Source organism: Delphinapterus leucas, chromosome 2, assembly GCF_059928025.1.
Source record: "Delphinapterus leucas isolate spDelLeu-1000000601 "Yukka" chromosome 2, BTC_Dleu_Yukka2, whole genome shotgun sequence".
Taxonomy (NCBI): Eukaryota; Metazoa; Chordata; class Mammalia; order Artiodactyla; family Monodontidae; genus Delphinapterus; species Delphinapterus leucas.
Genome location: NC_143130.1, coordinates 104,343,043 through 104,362,440, shown reverse-complemented (window position 1 = coordinate 104,362,440; position 19,398 = coordinate 104,343,043). Strand labels below are relative to the sequence as shown.

Genomic DNA, 19,398 nt, shown 5'->3' with positions numbered 1-19,398 from the left:
AATCCGGAGTTCTCGTTTGGTGCAGCCTGGGATCCAGAGAATACGCTTGGCTCATAGTGAGGACAGGGCAGGAGCTGAGTGGCAACCGGCAGGCAGGAGGTAATGATTTTCTCACCTCAATCCCACTCATTCCCCCACAGATTCAATTTTATCAAACTCAGGAGCTGTAGATGTGTGTGAGCATAAGGACTCCTTCTTTTCAAATCACTTCCCCGGAGACAACTTCCTGAGAGCCTTATGCCATCTGATGATAATCTAAGCTAAAGGCTACTATGACCATATCACCACGGAAACAGTGGCTCTACGATGGGGCTCTGAGAACCAAGAGGAGAAGATCCATCCCCACCCCCCATGAAAATGGAACCAGGGAAGGTTAAGCTGGGAGGATATGAGAACAAGACTGCCACTTCACTCTAACCCATCATCCTGCCCTTTTGTACCCACTTTTGGCTGTACCACACTGTCCCCTGGGACACACAAAAACAGACACAGACGATTTCTTCCCATAAATGATCCCAGATAAAGAAGTACCTAAATAAATACGTTTACACCATTCCTAAAAGTTAAAAAATGTTTACACGGAATATAAAACAGCACAAAATTACAAAGAAAAAAACCATACTGATCAATCGAAAGTAAAGACCAACTATAAGAAACATGTGACCAGGCCCTGAGCTACTGGTTTTAGCTGGAAGCTAAGGGAAGAAGGAAAACACGATGGATAATGTAGTTCTCAGATACAAAAGAAAATACATAGTTTTGTCCTGTGGAGACAAACTTTTCCCTGGTACTGGATTTAAGGAGAAATGTGTGTCCTGGTTCCTTATGTAAGAGGCATGCAGCACAACGCTTACCTAAGGAATTTCTATAAGGGACACAGTGTCTCCAGTTGCAGTTTTACAAAAGATACAGATGAGACACACTGTGGACAACAGGTGGGAGGAGTAGAGCTTCTGCTGTGGGTGAAAGCCTGAGGGTTAGTTTTACATTTTCACCCAGGCAGAAGCCAACCCATTCGTCCACAGGCACAGGCCATGGACATGCTTTGGGGAAAGCATCAATGTCTATATAAAAAAAGGAAGCTTTGAATTCCTTTAAGAGATTAGCATCTACTGTGTGTCAGGCACAGACCCAGACACCTTACAAAGTGTATCATGAAGCAATATGTTGCATCGACAGAATGACGGACTTGTAGTCAGATGTGGATCCGTCCCAGTGTGATTGGGAGTAAGTTAATTAAACACCTTTGTACTCAGTTTCCATGTCTGTAACATGAGATCAATATTATCCACCTTAGGGAGTCACTGTAAGAATGAAATGAGAGAAAAAATGTACAAAAGATATGTAGCCTACTGCCCAGTAAGTAAATGCTCAGTCTTTTTCTCCTTCCCTGTTTACCCATATAATCTTGACAAGTCTATGCAATTAGGATTGTACAGAAGCAGACACTGAGCTTGAGAAAAGTTAAGTAATCTGTACTAGACCATGCAGCTGAAGTGCCAGACTCATGGTTTAAATGCAGGACAGTCTCATTTCAGATGTGATGCCCTTCCTGCTTAACCACCTAATTAGTTGAGACTTGAGTCTATATCATTTCAACAAGAAGTGACCATCTCAGTTTGAACAATTTGAGCATCAATCATCCTCAGGAAGGGATAAGGGGCCAAAGCTTCGGCAAGGTGCTCACCTGACCAGAGGTGAAGTCCGTCAAAGCCATAGGAGTACAGGTCATCGCCAACACCGTTGCCCCCCCATCCTTCTCCGCCTCCGGGGTATGGGGCATAGCCTGAGGAAGAGGCCCAGCCCACCCGCAGGTGTGTGGGCTCTGCTGTGAGGAAGGGGTCCACCTGGTCGATGATTAGCTCGAAGTACCACTTCTTGTACTGTGCTGAGCCCTCAGCGACTCCCAGGAAGATGTTTGGCCGAATACTGAAATTAAACATGGGACAGGTGGCATCTACAGACTCTTAAGAAGTAAAAAAGCAAATTGAACGAGACCACAGGAGGCATCGGCCCAATTAAACCAAGGGCAAGAGCAATTTTGTGATTTTTATCTTGTTCTAAAGTACAAAAAGCTTCGAGCCTCCAACACTGGATCAAGTTCTTAGTGGGAGGTGTCAGGACAACATTAATTCCCTTATAAAATATAAAGGATATCTCTTCAAATATTCTATTCAAGGCAACCAACATTTACTGAGTGCCATCCACAGGTAAAGATGATGAAAACGTCATACAGAGTTGTATGATTACAAACCCTTGTTTCTTCTCTAAGTGAAAGAACTGACTTACTCAAGTTCCATCTTCTGGTAAATTGGTTTAAGGACCCCCAAACCATTTTCATAGCATCAGCTTTTCCCCCTAGGCCTTATTAATAACAATGGCCTCTTGAAAGCATTAAGAAGCCACTATTAGAAATAATCCAGACAGAGAAAGAGAAATACTGCATGGTATCAATTACCTGTGGAATCTATAAAAAAAAAGAAAAAAGAAAAAGTCCAACTCCTAGAAAGAGCAGAAAAGTGGTTTCCAGAGAGCAAGGGTAGGGTTGGGGGGATAGGGAGAGATTGGTAAAAGGGCACAAACGTTCACTTATAAGATGAATAAAGTCTGAGGATTTAACACGGTGACTATAGTTGATAACACTCTATTGTATAGTTGAAATTCACTAAGAGAGTAGAACTCACACGTTCTCATTAAAAAAAAAAATGGTAAATGTGTGAGGTGCTGGATGTGTTAATTAACTCGATGGGGAGAATCCTTTCACAACGTATATGTGTACCAAACCATCACATCGTATATTTTAAATATCTTACACTTCTGGTTGTCAATTATACCTCAATAAAGCTAAAAAAAAATTCAAGCTTGATGACAAAAAAGGTGGAGGGGGTGTGTGGAGACATCACTATTAGGCAACTTTGTTAAGGGATAGAGGTTTTAGTGTATCCAGCAAAAATGGTTAAAAAGCTTGGCACAAACTACTTGGAGTTGTCCTGGTTGGAATCCTACTCTTAGAGGTCCACTGGCCTGGGCTGGGGCTATGTCAGTTTTGGGTTCACAAGGGAAAAACGAGACTGGTACACAGCAGAAAGTCTGTGTGATGCTTGCAGACCAGAGCCTGCTCTACACTTCTGAGGGGAGGTTCTTTTCTCACATTGCAGGGTAGAGAGCGGGCCTAGGTGGAAAGTTGCTGAAGTTGGTCCCTAGTCCAGGCCCAGTGAGTTCATGACTCCCATGTGGCCGCATGTATGGACCAGCAGGCCAGGGTTCTGCATGGGCCCGTGAACTTCATCCTGGCCTTCACAGATGGCCCTGGGGTAAACGGCCATGTGCCAGAGGACACAAGAAATCATGGTCTCAACATGGGACATCCACTCTATTAAAAGATATTTAGAAAAAAGTGTTGGTACAGCAAAATAAAAATAAATACGTCAGGAAGAAGATATAAGAGATGCATTAATGTTTCATATAAAACATGGTAGACCCCTCTCTCAAGGCCAAATTCTTTAGCCCTCAGATGATATATTTACTCTACCTTTGGCTGTTTTACAGGAGAAGTTTGAGAAACTCAGCTGAAGGGATTGGAGTACAAGGCCCTAGAAAAGTACACATTTGCCTGGTCTCGTCTTACGCGGCTGCATCAGCAGAGAAATGATGGGCAGGTGGCTTCGGAGCTGAGATCAGCCCTCTTCCTTTCCTTTCTGGGGACAAGATGGGCATTTGGCATGACGATGGTGGCCTTACCTTGTCACATCGTTAATGAGCCGCGTCTGCAGGAGCAGGTTTCTCTGGGGCAGCAAGTTGTCACAGATCAGATTCTGGTTGGCTCTCACTGCGACCCCATTGCAGAGACAGAGGGAACACAGCACGTCCAGAACCTGCAGCAGGACACACGCCGCCAGACCTTAGGACCCCTGGGAGGGCACAGCAGGCAGGACCTGATGGCCAGCACATGAAGGAAGCAGGTCTCGTGAAGGTGGGGGCCAGGTGACAGGTGCGAGGACCTGTTTAGAGTCAAGAAAGCTGCACCTGTCTCACCAGGCATGAGTGAGTGATGCCCGGGAGGCTGCTGCCCCTCGGGAAAATGAGGCTGGGCTTCTTTCTAACTGCTCTGCCCTAGTCTTGTGACCCATCCCTCCAAACTAGGCATGGCACCTGTGGTCACTGTTTGTTAAAGTGGGTAAGAGTCTGAGCTCTGAAGACAGCCTGTCTAGGTTAATATCCCAGCCAGGGCCAGGACTAGGGAGAGGTGAGTCATCTAGGGCACAAAACCCAGGCACAACTTCCTCTCAGGGTAGGTGCTAGAAGGCCCTCCGTGGGCCTCAAGCTGACACTTGTGCTCCTGCCTGGCCCTGGGGGCCCTCTGCAGGAGATCAGGAGGCATTCATACAGTGCTTCCTGAAAGACACCGCGATTCCCATTTGGCTACGGTCCCTTGCTCAGGGCAGGCTTGGGACTCACGTGGGTGGGGCAGAGAGGAGAGCAGGGCAGATCCCGAGTCTTGGGTCTCTTGCTGTGATATTATCAAAGCTCACTAAGATACCCTTATACTCCCAGAAATCCCGATTCAAAAACATTTCACCTACCGTTTCTCCCCCTTAGAGTGAGAGCAAACCACAAGAGCAAGCAAACCAGGCGGCCCCTGAATCTACCAGACCCGTTGTGCGCTGTCCCTAATCCACACCGTTCTCCAGCCACCTGGGAAGTGGGAACAGCCTCTGGCCGCTTCCGCCACGTGCTGGCCTGTCTGCCCCGCCTCCTTGTGCTGCGTCCTCATTCATACAGATTTTGTGTTCCTATTGTGGCAGAGCAAGCTGCTGGGCCAGGCACTCTCCTCCCTCTCCCCCCTACGGGGAGGACTGTGCAAACAGCAGGGGCTAAATAATGGCCAGGACTGTGGCAGGCTGGGCTGACAGGGAGTGGGCAGCCGCAGTTCAGTCTCACAAAGTGACCACCGAAGACTCAATGCTTGGTGGGGTTGGATGGCTTCAGGTTGTTGATGGCATGTGTATCCATAATTCTCACAAACTAATTTTCTACCTGAATCCCTGCATGTCAATTTCATTCCAGATAAATACAAAGTACAATTACGGGACAAGCAGAAAAGAACCCCAAAGGCAGTTTTACGGAGGATTCTCACCATTACCACTCCGCGAAACATATTGACTGTGGCACTGGAAATCCAGAGGATAATTTCCCACTCTAAGAAAAGAGCCATAGATGGCCAGGAAATTAAATACTTATCATCCAGCCTATCACACGTTTTCATCTGTTTTGCCTTGGAGTGACAGCTGTAGGAGCCTTGCTGTCACAGCCGGAAGAAAAGCAGAGCTTAATCCACATACAATAGGAACAGTGAGAAGAAAAAAGGCTCGGTGAAAAGCACACAGACTAAGGGAGTAGTATGTCGCCTAGAAATAAATGATACCATAAAGAATGTGCTGACATCGTTCAGGCTTTGTTTTAGAAGGCATTTCTTTGGGTAAAATGGGAAATAGTGGCAAACTCCCTTTTCTGAAAAAGTTTAAATGGGTTCTTTTAAAAGCGAAGGGTGCCAGCAATTCCACTCCTGGGCACATACCTGCAGAAAACCATAATTCAAAAAGATACATGCACCCCAATGTTCACTGCAGTGTTGTTTACAATAGCCAGGACATGGAAGCAACCTAAATGTCCATCAACAGAGGAATGGATAAGAAGATGTGACACATACATACAATGGAATATTACTCAGCCATAAAAAAGAATGAAATAATGTCATTTGCAGCAACATGGATGGACACAGAGATGACATACTAAGTGAAGTAAGTCAGACAGAGAAAGACAAATATCATATGATATGACTCATATGTGAAAACTGATTTTTTAAAAATGATATAAATGAACTTATTTACAAGACAGAAACAGACTCACAGATTTCAAACACAAATTTATGGTTACCAAAGGGGAAATGCGGAGAAGGGGATAAATTAGGAGCTTGGGATTAACACCCACACACTACTATATAAAAAATAGATAACCAACAAGGACCTACTGCACAGCAGTAGCAACTCCACCCAATATACTGTAATAACCTATATGGGAAAAGAAACTGAAAAAGAATGAATATGCGTATACGTGTAACTGAATCACTTTCTGTACACCTGAAACTAACACAACATTGTTAATCAACTATACTCCAATAAAATTTTTAAAAAAGTGAAGGGAGTATAGATGGGCCAGTCCACGTGGGGGACATGCACACAGTGCTAGGGGTCATCTGTACTTTCTGACAGAGAGGGAGCATCCCAGTGACCTCTGGGATGAGTGGCTGGCTGTGGCAGGTACTGCCCGGTGGTCACCAGACTCTGCCTTCTTGTCCTGAGCAGAGAGGCTACATTTCCCAGCCTCCCTTGCAGTTCTGTGGGGTCATGTGACTGAGTTCTGCCCAGTGGAAAGTGGTGGATGTGATGTATACTGCTTTCAGGCCTAGCCCCTACCCTCCCTCTCTCTTTCCAGCTGGATGTGGAGATCCAAGGAAGGATTACAAATCCCGAGGGTCTCCTTATTGGGATCCAGCAGCGCTGGCATCACCTAGGAGCTTGCCAGAAGTGCAGATGCTCAGACCTACCCCCGGACTTACCAGATCAGAGCCTTCATTTTACCACGATTCCCAAGAGATTCATAAGCACATGACAGTCTGTGAAGTCCTGTCCTGGGGGACAGTGGGGCCGCTACACAGAAGGAGGCTGTGTTTCTGAACGACCACACAGCACGGAGCCCTCCCATTGGCTGGCCTCAGACAGTGACTTCACTGTGAGAATTTGGGGTTGTCTGTCTTAGGCATTAGGCTTCTCTAATCTGTACACTGGCCCAACTTGAGAATTTCCCTGGCCCACTTTGTGGATTCATTTGCTACTTAGTTGTAATCATTTTCATCAAAGACACCACATTTCATCTAAGATCCTCTCTTGTGCTTTTAATCTCCATTAGTCACTACCCCAGACACAGGCTCCTGGGGCAATTCTGCTTTAAAGGTAAGAAATAGGTATTGTACATCCATGGACATATCATTTGGCTGTTGCAGTTTTGTCCTCAGACTTATCTATAAAAACAATTTTTAAAAATGCAAAATGTACTTAATTCTGTGAATTTTTGGTCAAGTTGTATATTTGAGAAATGAGTGCTTTGCTGCCCCTGAGGAACAGATTCTGTTCTCGCTGTGGATGCGCAAACTGGGTGGTTGGGAACGCGTCTACATTGGCTGCCTGGGAACTCAGAGGTGATTTTATGGAGCTGCTGTAGCAGGTCTGTGGGAGTTAATGGTTTGCTTCCCTGTACTCTCTTCTGCACCGCCCCCTCCTGCCCCAAATCCCCACCCCAGGTTAACTTTTCAGGTCTGATTTATACTTTCTCAGGACCAATGATATTACTACTTTACCATGTATGTTTCTCACAGGTGGCTCCAAATCCTTGTGGAACAAAGACGATAATAAAACATATTAATCTGTGATAACACTGAGCAGGTTTGGAGTAAGGTAGGTTGTTGGGGGACAAGTGAAAAGGGCATATTTTGCTTTTATTATTACATGCTTACTCCATGGAAAAATTAGAGGGTAACTGTTATAATTTTCAGTAATTGTTCTTTTTACCCAATAACATTGGTGCTACCAACATAGTAAGTGTGTTTCTTACTACTAATAGCCATCTGTTGGATGAGATGAGACTTGTACGTATATGTGAGCTACCATCCAATCATTCAAGATGAGACCGGAGTAGATTCTGGCTCTACGCAGCCATTCCTCTAATTCATTCATTACCCCTTCAACAAACATGGATTAAATGCCTGTCGTGTATAACATATGAGCTGGGCACTATGGGGTTTACAAGGTCCCTGCTGTAAAGGAACTTAGTCTCTGAGAGAAGTATACATGTAATATAAGGAAAGGCAGAGTGGAAACACCATGTAACAGTGTGCACAGTTGTACAAGGATTGAGGAGAGGAGATCATGTCCAACTGGGATTCAGAAAAAGCTTCATGGAGGGGGTGGCATCTGAACTAAGTTTTGAAGACAGATACAGTTTTGACGGTTTCTGGAAAAGCTGAAAGAAGCCATTGCAAAGCTGGTTATTTACTAAGTGTGTTCTGATCGTAAAGCAGCCCTGGGAGCAACGAAACGAGGGCAGCTTTCCCGTCTAAGGGCTCCTCTTGACATGTGCCCATAGCTCATGGCTCAGGCCACAGGTTACTCGGGTGCTTATCAATTACCCTCATTACACTTTGCAGACAGGAAGGAACATGTTGGAACGTAGCGAAGCTGGGCTGAAGCAGGGGCCTCATGCCTGCTTTTGATTTACCACATTTGGGAAAGCAATTACAGCCCCCATATATCTCTTTTTGTTCTTTGCCAGGCAATTTCACAGATGCTAAGGACCACAGCTTTTTTTGTTGTTGTTTCCTAAGGATGATACATATCATCCAAGCAGTGCTACGGAGGCTTGTTCTCCTGGACCGCCTGAGACATGTCTCCGATGTGCAGCGCCCCCATCTGATGGCGAGCAGAGAGGGCCAGTGACCAAGCTGGGTTCTCTCCACTCCACATGAGCCCAGCGGCCATCCCTCACATCCAATTATGCCATCTGCTCTTGAAATGCACCCCCTCAGCCTTGGAGTACCTGCCTGCTCGCTAACAAGTCATCACAGCAACACCCATATATGGGGCAGATGTTGAAGGGTCAGGATAAGACATATTTTAATAGACTGTCCCGAGATCATTGTGGCTTAGAGATACAGTGCCATAAAAATGGAGATGCTAGAACTTTAAGAGACCTCAGAAAAACTTGATGTAGCATTCCACCTTCATAAGTGAGCTGGCGATGGCTCCATTTTACAGCTGAAATGACTGGGGCGCAAGGTCACACACCTGTTTTGTATCAGAGGGAGAGCCCCACAGCTTGCCCCCTCCGGCTTGTTCATGCAGATCCACTTACTTCACCTGGTTTGACTCATGGCAAGTCTGATTTCATTTAAGAACATGCCATGTTGCCAAGACTTTCTACATCATTCTAAATCTGATTTCCGTACAGCTTCTTTACAAAGCTTGGTATTAGCTGTTTCACTACTAAAGCTCTTAGACCCGACAGTGCGCGCGAAACCTGCAGCTGGCCTTGTATGGGTTTGAGCAACCCACACACAGCCAGCTGTGGGTTAAGGGGTAATGATGAGCCAGGCTTGGGAAGCTGGTGGAAACTGAGGGGACCACCCAAGATCCAGCGTGACTGGCTCGGAGTGTGCTCCTAGGGAGGAAGGGTCTTTCAGGACCTCAGTTTCCAAAGGTATTATTATTATTATTATTTTAAACCAAAGCCAAGAAAGAGAGTAGTCAACATCCTCTCAGTAACACAGAACACTTATTAAGCGGCAGAAAGGGAAAAGCCAGGTAAAGTTAATCACCGTTTGGGGTTCTTTCTATACCCACCTTGTGATTTCGCCCGTGCTTATCCAACAGGGAGATGATTGACTTGATGTGGCCTTCTGCTATCAGGTTTAAGGCTTCTGGGCTTTCAATCAGGATGCAGTGCAAAACTTCCAAGATACCTACGCGAATACCACAAAAACCATTTGGACATTAAATAACCTGCAGAACTGACTATAATTAGAAACCTGAGGGTGAAAGAACCATCCTGAGTGAACAGAGTATCATCATTTCTTTGAATCTATTAAATACTTCCAGCCAGAAGAAAAATGCAGCCACCTCGGATGGCTCACTTCAGGAGCCTCTGAGGCCAACCAGTCTGTAATTCAGAAGTGAGTTTATTCATCACTAACCCCATCTCCCTCTTCCTGGACAAAGCCAGTGTCCTTCTGTGTAGAGAAGCAGCTTTAAAAGAGAATTCTTAATTTGATCAAACCAAACAATACTTAATTTAAAAACAGATGGAAAATGGGATACTTAGTTTACTATAAATGCTAAAGGTCATTCAAGTAATTTAGAAAATAGTCTGAGTGTTCCTTGAATAAGAATTTTTCTAGGAATCATCCCAGAATTTTATTTTAGATGCACTGCTATGTCAGTAAACTATAAGCTCACAAATAAAGGCTATTTGGCTTTGTGCCCTTTCCTGGGCACACTGGATGGTTTTCTGTATTAAGTGAAGGTTGAAGAAAAACTAACAGGTGCCCTTGCAGCCTAGCACCTACAGGGTTAACACCGGGGTGGAAATGCATGGGAAGTAGTTGGCCAATATCTTTATTGGTTCCATTGAGAAGATTCCTCTTGATTCTGTTTCTTTCAAGGTTTTCATAAATTACCCTAAAATGTAGTCTGGCCCATGGGTGGAGGCACTGAAGAAAACAGAGGCTTTGGAAGAAGACATATGTAGGTGGATGGTCCTAGAGGAGCCTTGCCTTGGCCTGTCCAAGCTCCTGCCATCTCTAGACGATGAAAAGAGCATTAAAAACCTTTTAGCTTCCCAGATGGGGGCCCACACCTTTCATGTCCTCTCATCTCTGAGGAAGCAAACTGCAGAGCCTCAGGGCATGGTCACTTACCAACGATGACCACTCTTCTTGGCTCAAATTCTCTGGGAGTCACCACGAAGGGCTCTAGACAGGATGTTAAGGGTGATTCAGGGGGTATGAGGATTATCATTTCCTCTAAGTTCTTGGTCATCCTTCAGACCTGCTTCTAACCAAAGAGTTGAGAGCACTACGTCCAGACAGGGTTTAGAAACCCAGAGAATAACAGTCCAAGTAGCAGTTAGAAGGGGACCAGCACCCTGGGGTGGGGAGAGGGCGAGTCAAGAACCCAGAGGGTGGAGATGAAGGCAAAAAGTGAAAAATGAAGCAGAAAAGGAAAGATATTTGAAGCATGGGTTAAAGTTGTTCAATAAAGTTATAAGAGTGCCAGGAAACTTTAGGACTTTATATTTCTTTTCGTTGAAGTAATTATTGAGGATTGCTTGCAATCCAGTGGAAAAAAGAATTGTTCAAAGGTTCAACTTTTGTTGAATGTTTCCTATCACATCTTACCTGAGGAAGATTCTAGTCTGTCCAACTTGCTGATTAGCCAATCAAGGTTATTGGAGAATTGAGCGCAATTGTTTCTGTTTCCACGAATGAGAGCAGCTGTGAACAAGAACACATTTGATCATGCAGGTTAAATGGCACAGTGATGGGCCTGAGACCTTGGGGTGCTGTTCAAATACTTCACCTGCTTAACACTCTTCCCCGCCCAAGCCCTTCGATACAATCCTCTTTCTACATTTTGGAGAGTAAAAAATCTACCATTCACTCAAATATTTTCAGAGGTTCTACTGTGTACCAGGCGTCTGTCTACTTGCTGGGAATAAAGCAGTGGGACTGCGACAACACATTCCCTGCCTTCGTGAAACAGGAGAGAGAGAGACAATATACACACAAATTAATAAAATTACTGATAAGCAAGAAAATAATATCTGCTTGGTTACTGGCTTAAGAATTCAATTTCCTCTAATGTTTTCTTAAATCTAGCTAGAGACCTGCTGTTCTTCAGCGCTAAAGGAAGGCATTCAAATGAACACAACTGAAAAGGCTGGTTAAACTAATAGGCAAGTCATAACAAAACATGAAACTCTAAAATATCTAAAACACATCAGTACATGACAGTGGTTCCCAAAGTGTATCCCTGGAGAGGAATGTCAGTATCACTGAGAACTTGTTAAAGACACAATTTCTCTGGCCTTATCCCAGATCTACTGAACCAGAAACTCTGGGGATGGGGCCCAACATCTGTGTTTTAACCAGCCCTCCAGCTGATTCTGGTGCTTGTTCATTATCTGAGGACCGCTGGTAGGTGATACTGTAAAGGGAGAGAGAGAATATGCTGTCATTAGGTTTCCACCTATCTAGACCAGGTAAACTTCTCTCCATAGGCCTGTAGTGTAGATGCAACTCTGGAATAAGTCCATGTAAGTTGACTGGCCCCCAAGCAGCCTGTTCTTCATGCTGTTGGCTTTCAAAGACTGCGGGTTTGACAGATGTTTGTAAGGTACTTGGATGAGGAAATGTCTTCCTCAGAACCTCTGCTTTGTACCTGCACGGTCACTGGAGGGCAGAATTCAGTCTGAGCTCCTACCCCACTTTTCGGGTTGGCCCTAGCAAGGGATTAACCTTGAGGCTCTGGGGTCAGGCTGTCTGGGCTCAAAACAGTTCCATCACTTACAACATGTGTGACCTTAGCTAAGTTATGAGCATTTCTGAGCATCTGTTTCTTCATCAATAAATTGGTACCTACACCTCACAGTGTTGCTCTGTGGATCAAAAAGAGATATTCTACTGCCTGGCATACAGAACTCAACAAATGTTAGCTATTATTGTAATAATTACTACTGAGTTCGAGCCACATCACTACAAAATGTTAGAGTTGGAAGAGACTTTATGAGGTCACTAAATAAAGCGGCAATCTAATCTGTCTGACCCTTGACATGGAGACTGAGTCTAACCTGACTTCTCTGGCCTCCCCTCTGGCCTGCTCAGCTTTCCGTGGACTTCCTCTCAGTGGGGCATTTATATCACAGCGAAGTACGAAAATGCTGCCATGTTACCATGGCTGAGCCATTACTGGTGGCCACCTTCTTGCAGAGGTTGATGCTGTCTTCCTCCTGCAGCCTGGCAGCCTGGGCCCATGTGATGGCATCAGTTACAGCAGGCACCGGAAGGTCACCATACACTCATAGTTGTGAAAAGAAAGGCTGGATGCTGGAACATCCCTACCCTTTGCCTTTTTCTTTCCACCAAAATGAAATAAGGAACAGGCCAAAGCAGCAGGAATCATGACGGCTCAACAGGTGGACAGTGAAAGGGCACACAGTTGAGGGTAAACATCCTCAAACTGCAGGTGTCAAAGGTCTAGAACTGGAGGGTACCTGAAACGTATTTTTGTCTTGCTCCCTCATTTTAAAGATGAAGAATTGAGGTTCGGGGAGTGTGACTGTCAAGGGTTTCACAGGTAGTTTTGGCAAAACTGACCACTATTTGCTTCTACTTGCTGACATCTTGCTGTCAGTTGGGAAAGTACGATACGCTACCAGTTAACAGAATGAATGGCTGGCTTAGAACCAAATGATTTAACAAAAGCTTCCAAAGAATGAGGCTGGATGACAGCCTTAGCTTGTCCCATGGAAATACCTACAGACCACCCTTGGCCGCCTTCCCAGGGAGAGGGCTCTGGGTATGTACTTACCCAGCAATTTGTAGAGGAGGTTCAGAATTTCTTTCCAGGCCATCCCACTCTCCTCCCTGGCAATCCCTGTGAAGTGTGCTATGCTATTGTAGATATTTAAGCGATCGATGCAGTTTAACACCAGGGCCAACATTCCCTGTGAAGGTGAGTTGGGTAAAAAGAAAAAATACTTGATTAAGATCATGGGATCCCTTTTGTTCTTTCCTCTCCAATATCGTTCACCTTTTAAAGCTGGTAACGCTAATATGCAAAAAGACCTTCATGGTGCCAGTTTGGATGTTGTTTTTTCCTCCCCAAAACAAAACATGCATTTTTATGCCTCAGAGACCTAAATAGCAACCATTTGGGGAGTATCAGCAGTCTCCTCTGACGGGTTTGCTCCCCACGTGTTTAACTCAATCCAAGGACATACTGAGGAAGGGGGAGCATGAATGAGTCTCACAGAAGCCTGCCCTGTGTCAGGTGTGAAATGATTCTGACTCACCCAGAAACAGCCCTGGATATAGGACCTATTTTTCTCTTAGATGCACAAGACATCTCCCCATCCCCTTGAAAAGAGGTGGAATTTACAGACAATAAGACTAAAAGAGGATTTTAAACTACTTTTCAGCTAATTTACAATACTATACCGCCCAGTAAAAATATCGGTGCCCAGCTGTTCTTAAAGAGCAGGAGGGAGGTGTTAAGTGTAGTTTCAGCAGACCTGTAAGGCACACAGAATGTTCCCCCAGCCAAAGTCTGCTCACATCAGAAAGCTGGGTAGGGACGGGGTCTACTTCCCATGCCATCAACTTTGGAAACGCCCAAGGGACGAGCCCCGTGCCCAGGAATGGGGGGCTGCAGGAATATGACCATGGCCTTCCTATTAGTGCCAAATCATCACGTCCAAGTTCAGAAAAGGCATGTGACTTGTCTAAGGACACACACAGCCAGGGATGGAGCCAGAACTAGGGCCAGGGTCCCTAGAGCCCCAAGTTAGTATTTCCCCTATATCCGGGCCCCATCCCAAGTGACTTAGATGCTCAAGTTCGACTTGAGACATAGCAGCATCTGTATCTCTCAAACCAGCTCCTCAGGCATTTCTGATGTGGTGGAACCTCGGCATCTGTATTTTTCCAACAAGTTTCCAGGGTAATTCTGACACCTTCCAAAATGTGGTGATCACAGCCAATGCCATACGCTCATAGCTGAGATTTACGGAAGATGATTTTTGGATACATAGGTGACACTGAGGCTTTAAATTAATCTGGTTTGAACGTGCCAACATACAAGCACGACAATGTTCACTGCTAATGTGATCAGGGGTGCCTACAGGGAAGGGCGGCTTCCAGGGAATCCTTTTCTTTCCAGCTTCCTCTCTCTCTTGTTCTCTGTCTCTTTCTTAAACACGTGCATGCATGGAGACAAAGCTAGATTGTAGTCATTGGGGGTACTTTAGCTCTGGACACAAAGAGAATCTCAATTTCTAACGTTTTGGACTTACCTCTTCCTTGAAAAGATTCTGTCTGTTTTTGAGTGAGCGGAGCTTGTTCTGCCTGTCCTCATGCTGCATCTCCTCCTCCGGGGGCTGGAAGTAGGCGATCAAGTCGTGTAAGGTCTGCAGGACCTCTTCTATCGGCAGGGTGACAGGGGCTGCTGTGCGGCTGTTTCCGCTAAAACCACAAATATGGACGCGGCTCAGGCAGTGGGTCCCCAGCAGGGCTCTGACAAGTGTCCACTAGGTTCTGGCTCCTCCCTGCCCCACTCTGGGCACACGGACTGCTGCCTGGGCTAGTCGCTGTACAGATGACCACAAATTGTAGTTTGCCGACAAACAGAGCAAAGGGAGAGGACTTCTGATTCAATGTTAAAGCCATTTCATAAATCAAGGGAAATGACCCTTGGCCGTCTGCCATCATTTTTTCTTTTTAAGTGGAAACACGTTTATAAATAATAAACTTATTAACCCATAGCTCTTTTAGACTATCACACGTTCTTGGAATGGGTTAAGCATTGGCTGGAAGGGGTTTCATCAGTAGGTCTCTTCCCCCATCTACATCTTTGTCTTCTGTCTCTCTCCATGCATCTTTGTGATACCTCTGCGTGTGTTTTTCTCTTCATATTTGTGTGTGTGCAGGCACCCCATGTGTTCTGTGTGTGTGCTTCCCCACCCCATTTGTTGATGTCTCCCTTGCTCTCTGTATCTGTCTCTCTCTCCTTCCTCTGTGTGCCCTTCCTGTTTATCTGTCTCTCCCCTAGCGTACCATCTCTCAACATCCTTCCTCTCTGTCTCAACATCCCCATCATCTCCCTCACTTGCTCTGTTGTATTCCTCCCATCCTGTATGTGTGTCCATCTGACTTCCTCTGTCATAATTTTCCAAACAAATCTTATAGTTAAATCCTTTCAACACAGAGAGACCACAAACCTCCACAGATGACAAAATGACCCTTCATTTTCCCATCTCCTTGAGAGGGGGACACCAGTGAGCCTTTCAGAGGCGAAGGCTAAGAAAAGGAAGGGGGAAATGGACCCAGCCCCCATGGAACTGCATCTGTGGCCCCAGCAGAATGGGAACTGATTCCATGTGTAAATAACATCAGGGTTTTCCCTTGGTGGTCGATTTCTAATGAGCTGTCCTTTCATTTACAGTAGATTCACTTATATATCAGTCTGGACACATGCTAAGAAAAGATCGTGATCTAGGCCTAAAGCAAAGGCTTAGGAACAAGCCCTGAAAACACTCCGGTTATGAGGTAACGATAATTCCATTTTTGTATAAAAATGCCAAGTGCACATGATGAGAGAAGAGTGAATTACAGGCAGGAGGTATTTCTCTGCAGTGTGTCCTCTGGCCCATGGCAGGTGCTCAGGAAGTGGTTATTAATGACTCTCCGGGACATTATTGGACACAGAGACAGTGAGGAAGAGAATCCCATGTGGATGTGAGGTGAAGATTTGGGAACAAAAACCCAATCAGAAATGACTCCCCAATTCTAGATTCAGTGAAGAATGAATTCATTTTCCTCAATATTTCTGGTCTAGTTGCAGAGTTTGTTTTTCTCTCTCCCTCTCTCTTTTTTTTTCTTTTGAAATATTTTGCATTTACTAGAGATACTCATGCCAGTTTAGAGAGAAGTGTGTTTGTTTCTTCATGTGATAAGAAATGAGGATGAAAGAAGAGGTTTGTAGGCATTTCTGTAGCTTGATGGGGCAGTGCATTGCTACACAGAGGGTTGGAAAGCCCAGGGTCTCAGGCATAAAAAAGAATGAACTTCTGCCATTTACACCAATGTGGATGGACCTTGAGAATATTATGCTGAGTGAAACAAGTCAGAGAGAGAAAGACAAATATTGTATGATATCACTTATATATGGAATCTAAAAGATAATACAAATGAATGTATATGCAAAACAGACTCACAGATACAGAAAACAAACTTGTGGTTAACCAAGGGCAGGGGGAAGTGGGGAGGAACAAAATAGGGGTATGGGATTAACAGACAAACTATTATGTATAAAATACCTAAGCAAGAAGGATATATTGTATAGCACAGGGAAGTAGAGCCATTATCTTGTGATAACTTATAATGAAGTGTAATCTGGAAAAATACTGAATCACTACGCTGTACACCTGAAACTAACATAATATTGTAAACCAACTATACTTCAATTTCAAAGAAAAGAAACACTTGGGGAAAACTGAAGAAAAAAAAAAAGGGAGACGTTTTATAATTATAAGAGTCAATTTTGGGGGAAGATATACCTATTATAAACATAAAGCACCCAACAACAGAGACCAAAATATGTGAAGCAAAAATTGACAGAATTGAGGGAGAAATAGACAATTCAACAATAATAGACTTCAATTACATCTTCAAGCAGGTAATGTAATAAGCTATATAAATAAAGGATGAAACCACATCATTATCTCAACAGACAAAAAGAATCTGACAAAATCTAACACTCATTCAAGATAAAAAGCTCTTAGCAAACTAGGAATAGAAGAGAACTTCCTCAACCTGATAAAGGGCATCTACAAAAACCCTGTAGTTAACATCATACTTAATGGTCAAAGACCAAACGTTTTCCCACTAGTTCAGGAACAAGACAAGGATGTCTGTTCTCTCTGCTTTATTCCACGTTGCAGTGGATGTTCCATCCAGTGCAATCATGCAAAATAAAATAAAATAGAAATAAAGGACATTCTTATGGAAAGGAAAAAAAAACCTTTTTATTCCCAGATGACATGATCCTGTATGTAGAAAATTCTAAAGAGTCCACACCAAAAATTATCCCCGGTAGAATAAAAAATTTCATTTAAGTCATAAGATACATGATTAATCTCTATACCAGTATTTATAGACACCAGCAGTGGACAATCTGAAATGAAATTAAGAAATCATTTCCATTTGTAGTTGCGTCAAAAATAAATACTTAGGAATAAATTTTACAAAAGAAGGGAAAGATTTATACACTGAAAACTGTAATATCTTGCTGAAAGGAATCCAAGAAGAATAAATAAATGGACAGACATTCTATGTTTATGGATTGAAAGGTTCATTATTAAGATAAAAATTTCCTGAAACTGATCTATAGATCCAATGCAACATCTATCAAAATCCTAGCAGACTTTCTTACAGAAATTGACAAATTCACCCTAAAATTTACAAGGGAATGCAAAGGACCTAGAAGAGACAAAATAATTTTGAGAAAAAGTACAAAATTGTAGGAGGACTCACTCTACCTGATTTTAATACTTACTATAAAGCTACATTAAGGAAGACAGTGTTGTATTATCATATACATGTTTTAGCATGTGACATGAGTATACCTGTATGTGTGTATCTCTCTCTCTCTATATATATATGTATACACACATGTTCATGTATATACATACATATGTACCTTTATGTGTACATACGTGTGTATGATATATATATGTATATGTGTATATATATAAAACACATACACAGAAATACTCTTCAGCAATAGAAAGGAACAGAACACCATTATGTACTGCAACAGGGATGAACCTCAAAAATGTAATGCCAAATGAAAAGGCCAGATTCAAAAGATCATATATTGTGTGATTTATCAATTTAATGCATTAAAATGTGATAGAAATAGATGATTGGTTGCCTAAGGCTGGGGGTGGCAACTAGTATAAATTGCAACGGGCATAAGAATCCTTCTGGGGTGATGAAAATGTTCTAAAGCTGAATTGTGGCAATGGCTATACGGCTCGTAAATTTATTAAAATTCACTGAGTTGTACACTGAAAAGGATGAATTTTATGATATGTAAATTATAAGCCAATAAAGCTGTTTAAAAATAATTTTCCGATTGCTTGGCACGTAACTTGCACTGAATTTTTAAAAATAACAGCTTTATTGAAATATAATTCACATATCATACAGTCATCTATTTAAAGGGTACAATTTAATGGTTTACTAGTTTTTAGTATATTTACAGAGTTGTGCAATAATCACCTAAATCAACTTTAGAATTTTTCCTCAGCTTTCCCCCAAATCCCACACCCATTAGTAGTCACTCCTCTTTTCACCTGCTGCCACCCCAGCCCTAGGCAACCACAGATCTATTTTCTGTCTCTACAGATTTGCCTCTTCTGGATATTTCATATAAATGCAATAATACAATATGTGTTCTTTTGTGACTGGCTTCTTTCACTGAGCATCATGTTTTTAAGGTTCATTTATGTTGTAGTGTATATCGGTACTTCATTCCTTTTTATGGACATATAATATTCCATTGTATGGATATAGCACCTTTTATTTATGCATTCATCACCTGATGTTTAGGTTGTTTCCACTTTTGGGCTATTATGAGTAATGCTGCTTTGAACATTTGTATACAAGTTTTTGTGTGTGTGTATGTTTCATATCTCTTGAGCGTATACCTAGGAATGAAATTGTTGAGTCATACAGTAACTCTATGTTTAACATTTTGAGGAATTCCCGGACTGTATTCCAAAGTGGCTGCAACATTTTACATTCCCACCAGCAGTGTATGAAGGTTCCAATTTCTCCACATCCTATCCCACACTTCTAATTGACAGTCTTTTTGATTATAGCCATCCCATCCTAGTGAGAATAAAGTGTTATATCACTGTGGTTCTGATTTGCATTTTTCTGATAGCTGATGGTATTGAACATCTTTTCATGTGCTTATTGGCCATTTATATATCTTCTTTGGAGAA

The 19,398-nt window shown here is 43.3% G+C and overlaps 1 protein-coding gene across 1 annotated transcript in view; it reads right to left on the bottom strand.

The window, feature by feature from the left end:
• The window catches only part of RYR3 (ryanodine receptor 3), a 373,779-nt gene that overhangs the window by 248,559 nt on the left and 105,822 nt on the right, over positions 1-19,398 (bottom strand). The window contains exons 16-21 of the mRNA XM_089906254.1: positions 14,683-14,851; positions 13,200-13,335; positions 11,009-11,104; positions 9,456-9,574; positions 3,742-3,875; positions 1,688-1,929 (exon numbers count right to left, since the gene is read on the bottom strand). Of these exons, the coding sequence (XP_089762380.1) occupies positions 1,688-1,929; positions 3,742-3,875; positions 9,456-9,574; positions 11,009-11,104; positions 13,200-13,335; positions 14,683-14,851 (896 nt within the window). The remainder of the gene's footprint in view (positions 1-1,687; positions 1,930-3,741; positions 3,876-9,455; positions 9,575-11,008; positions 11,105-13,199; positions 13,336-14,682; positions 14,852-19,398) is intronic.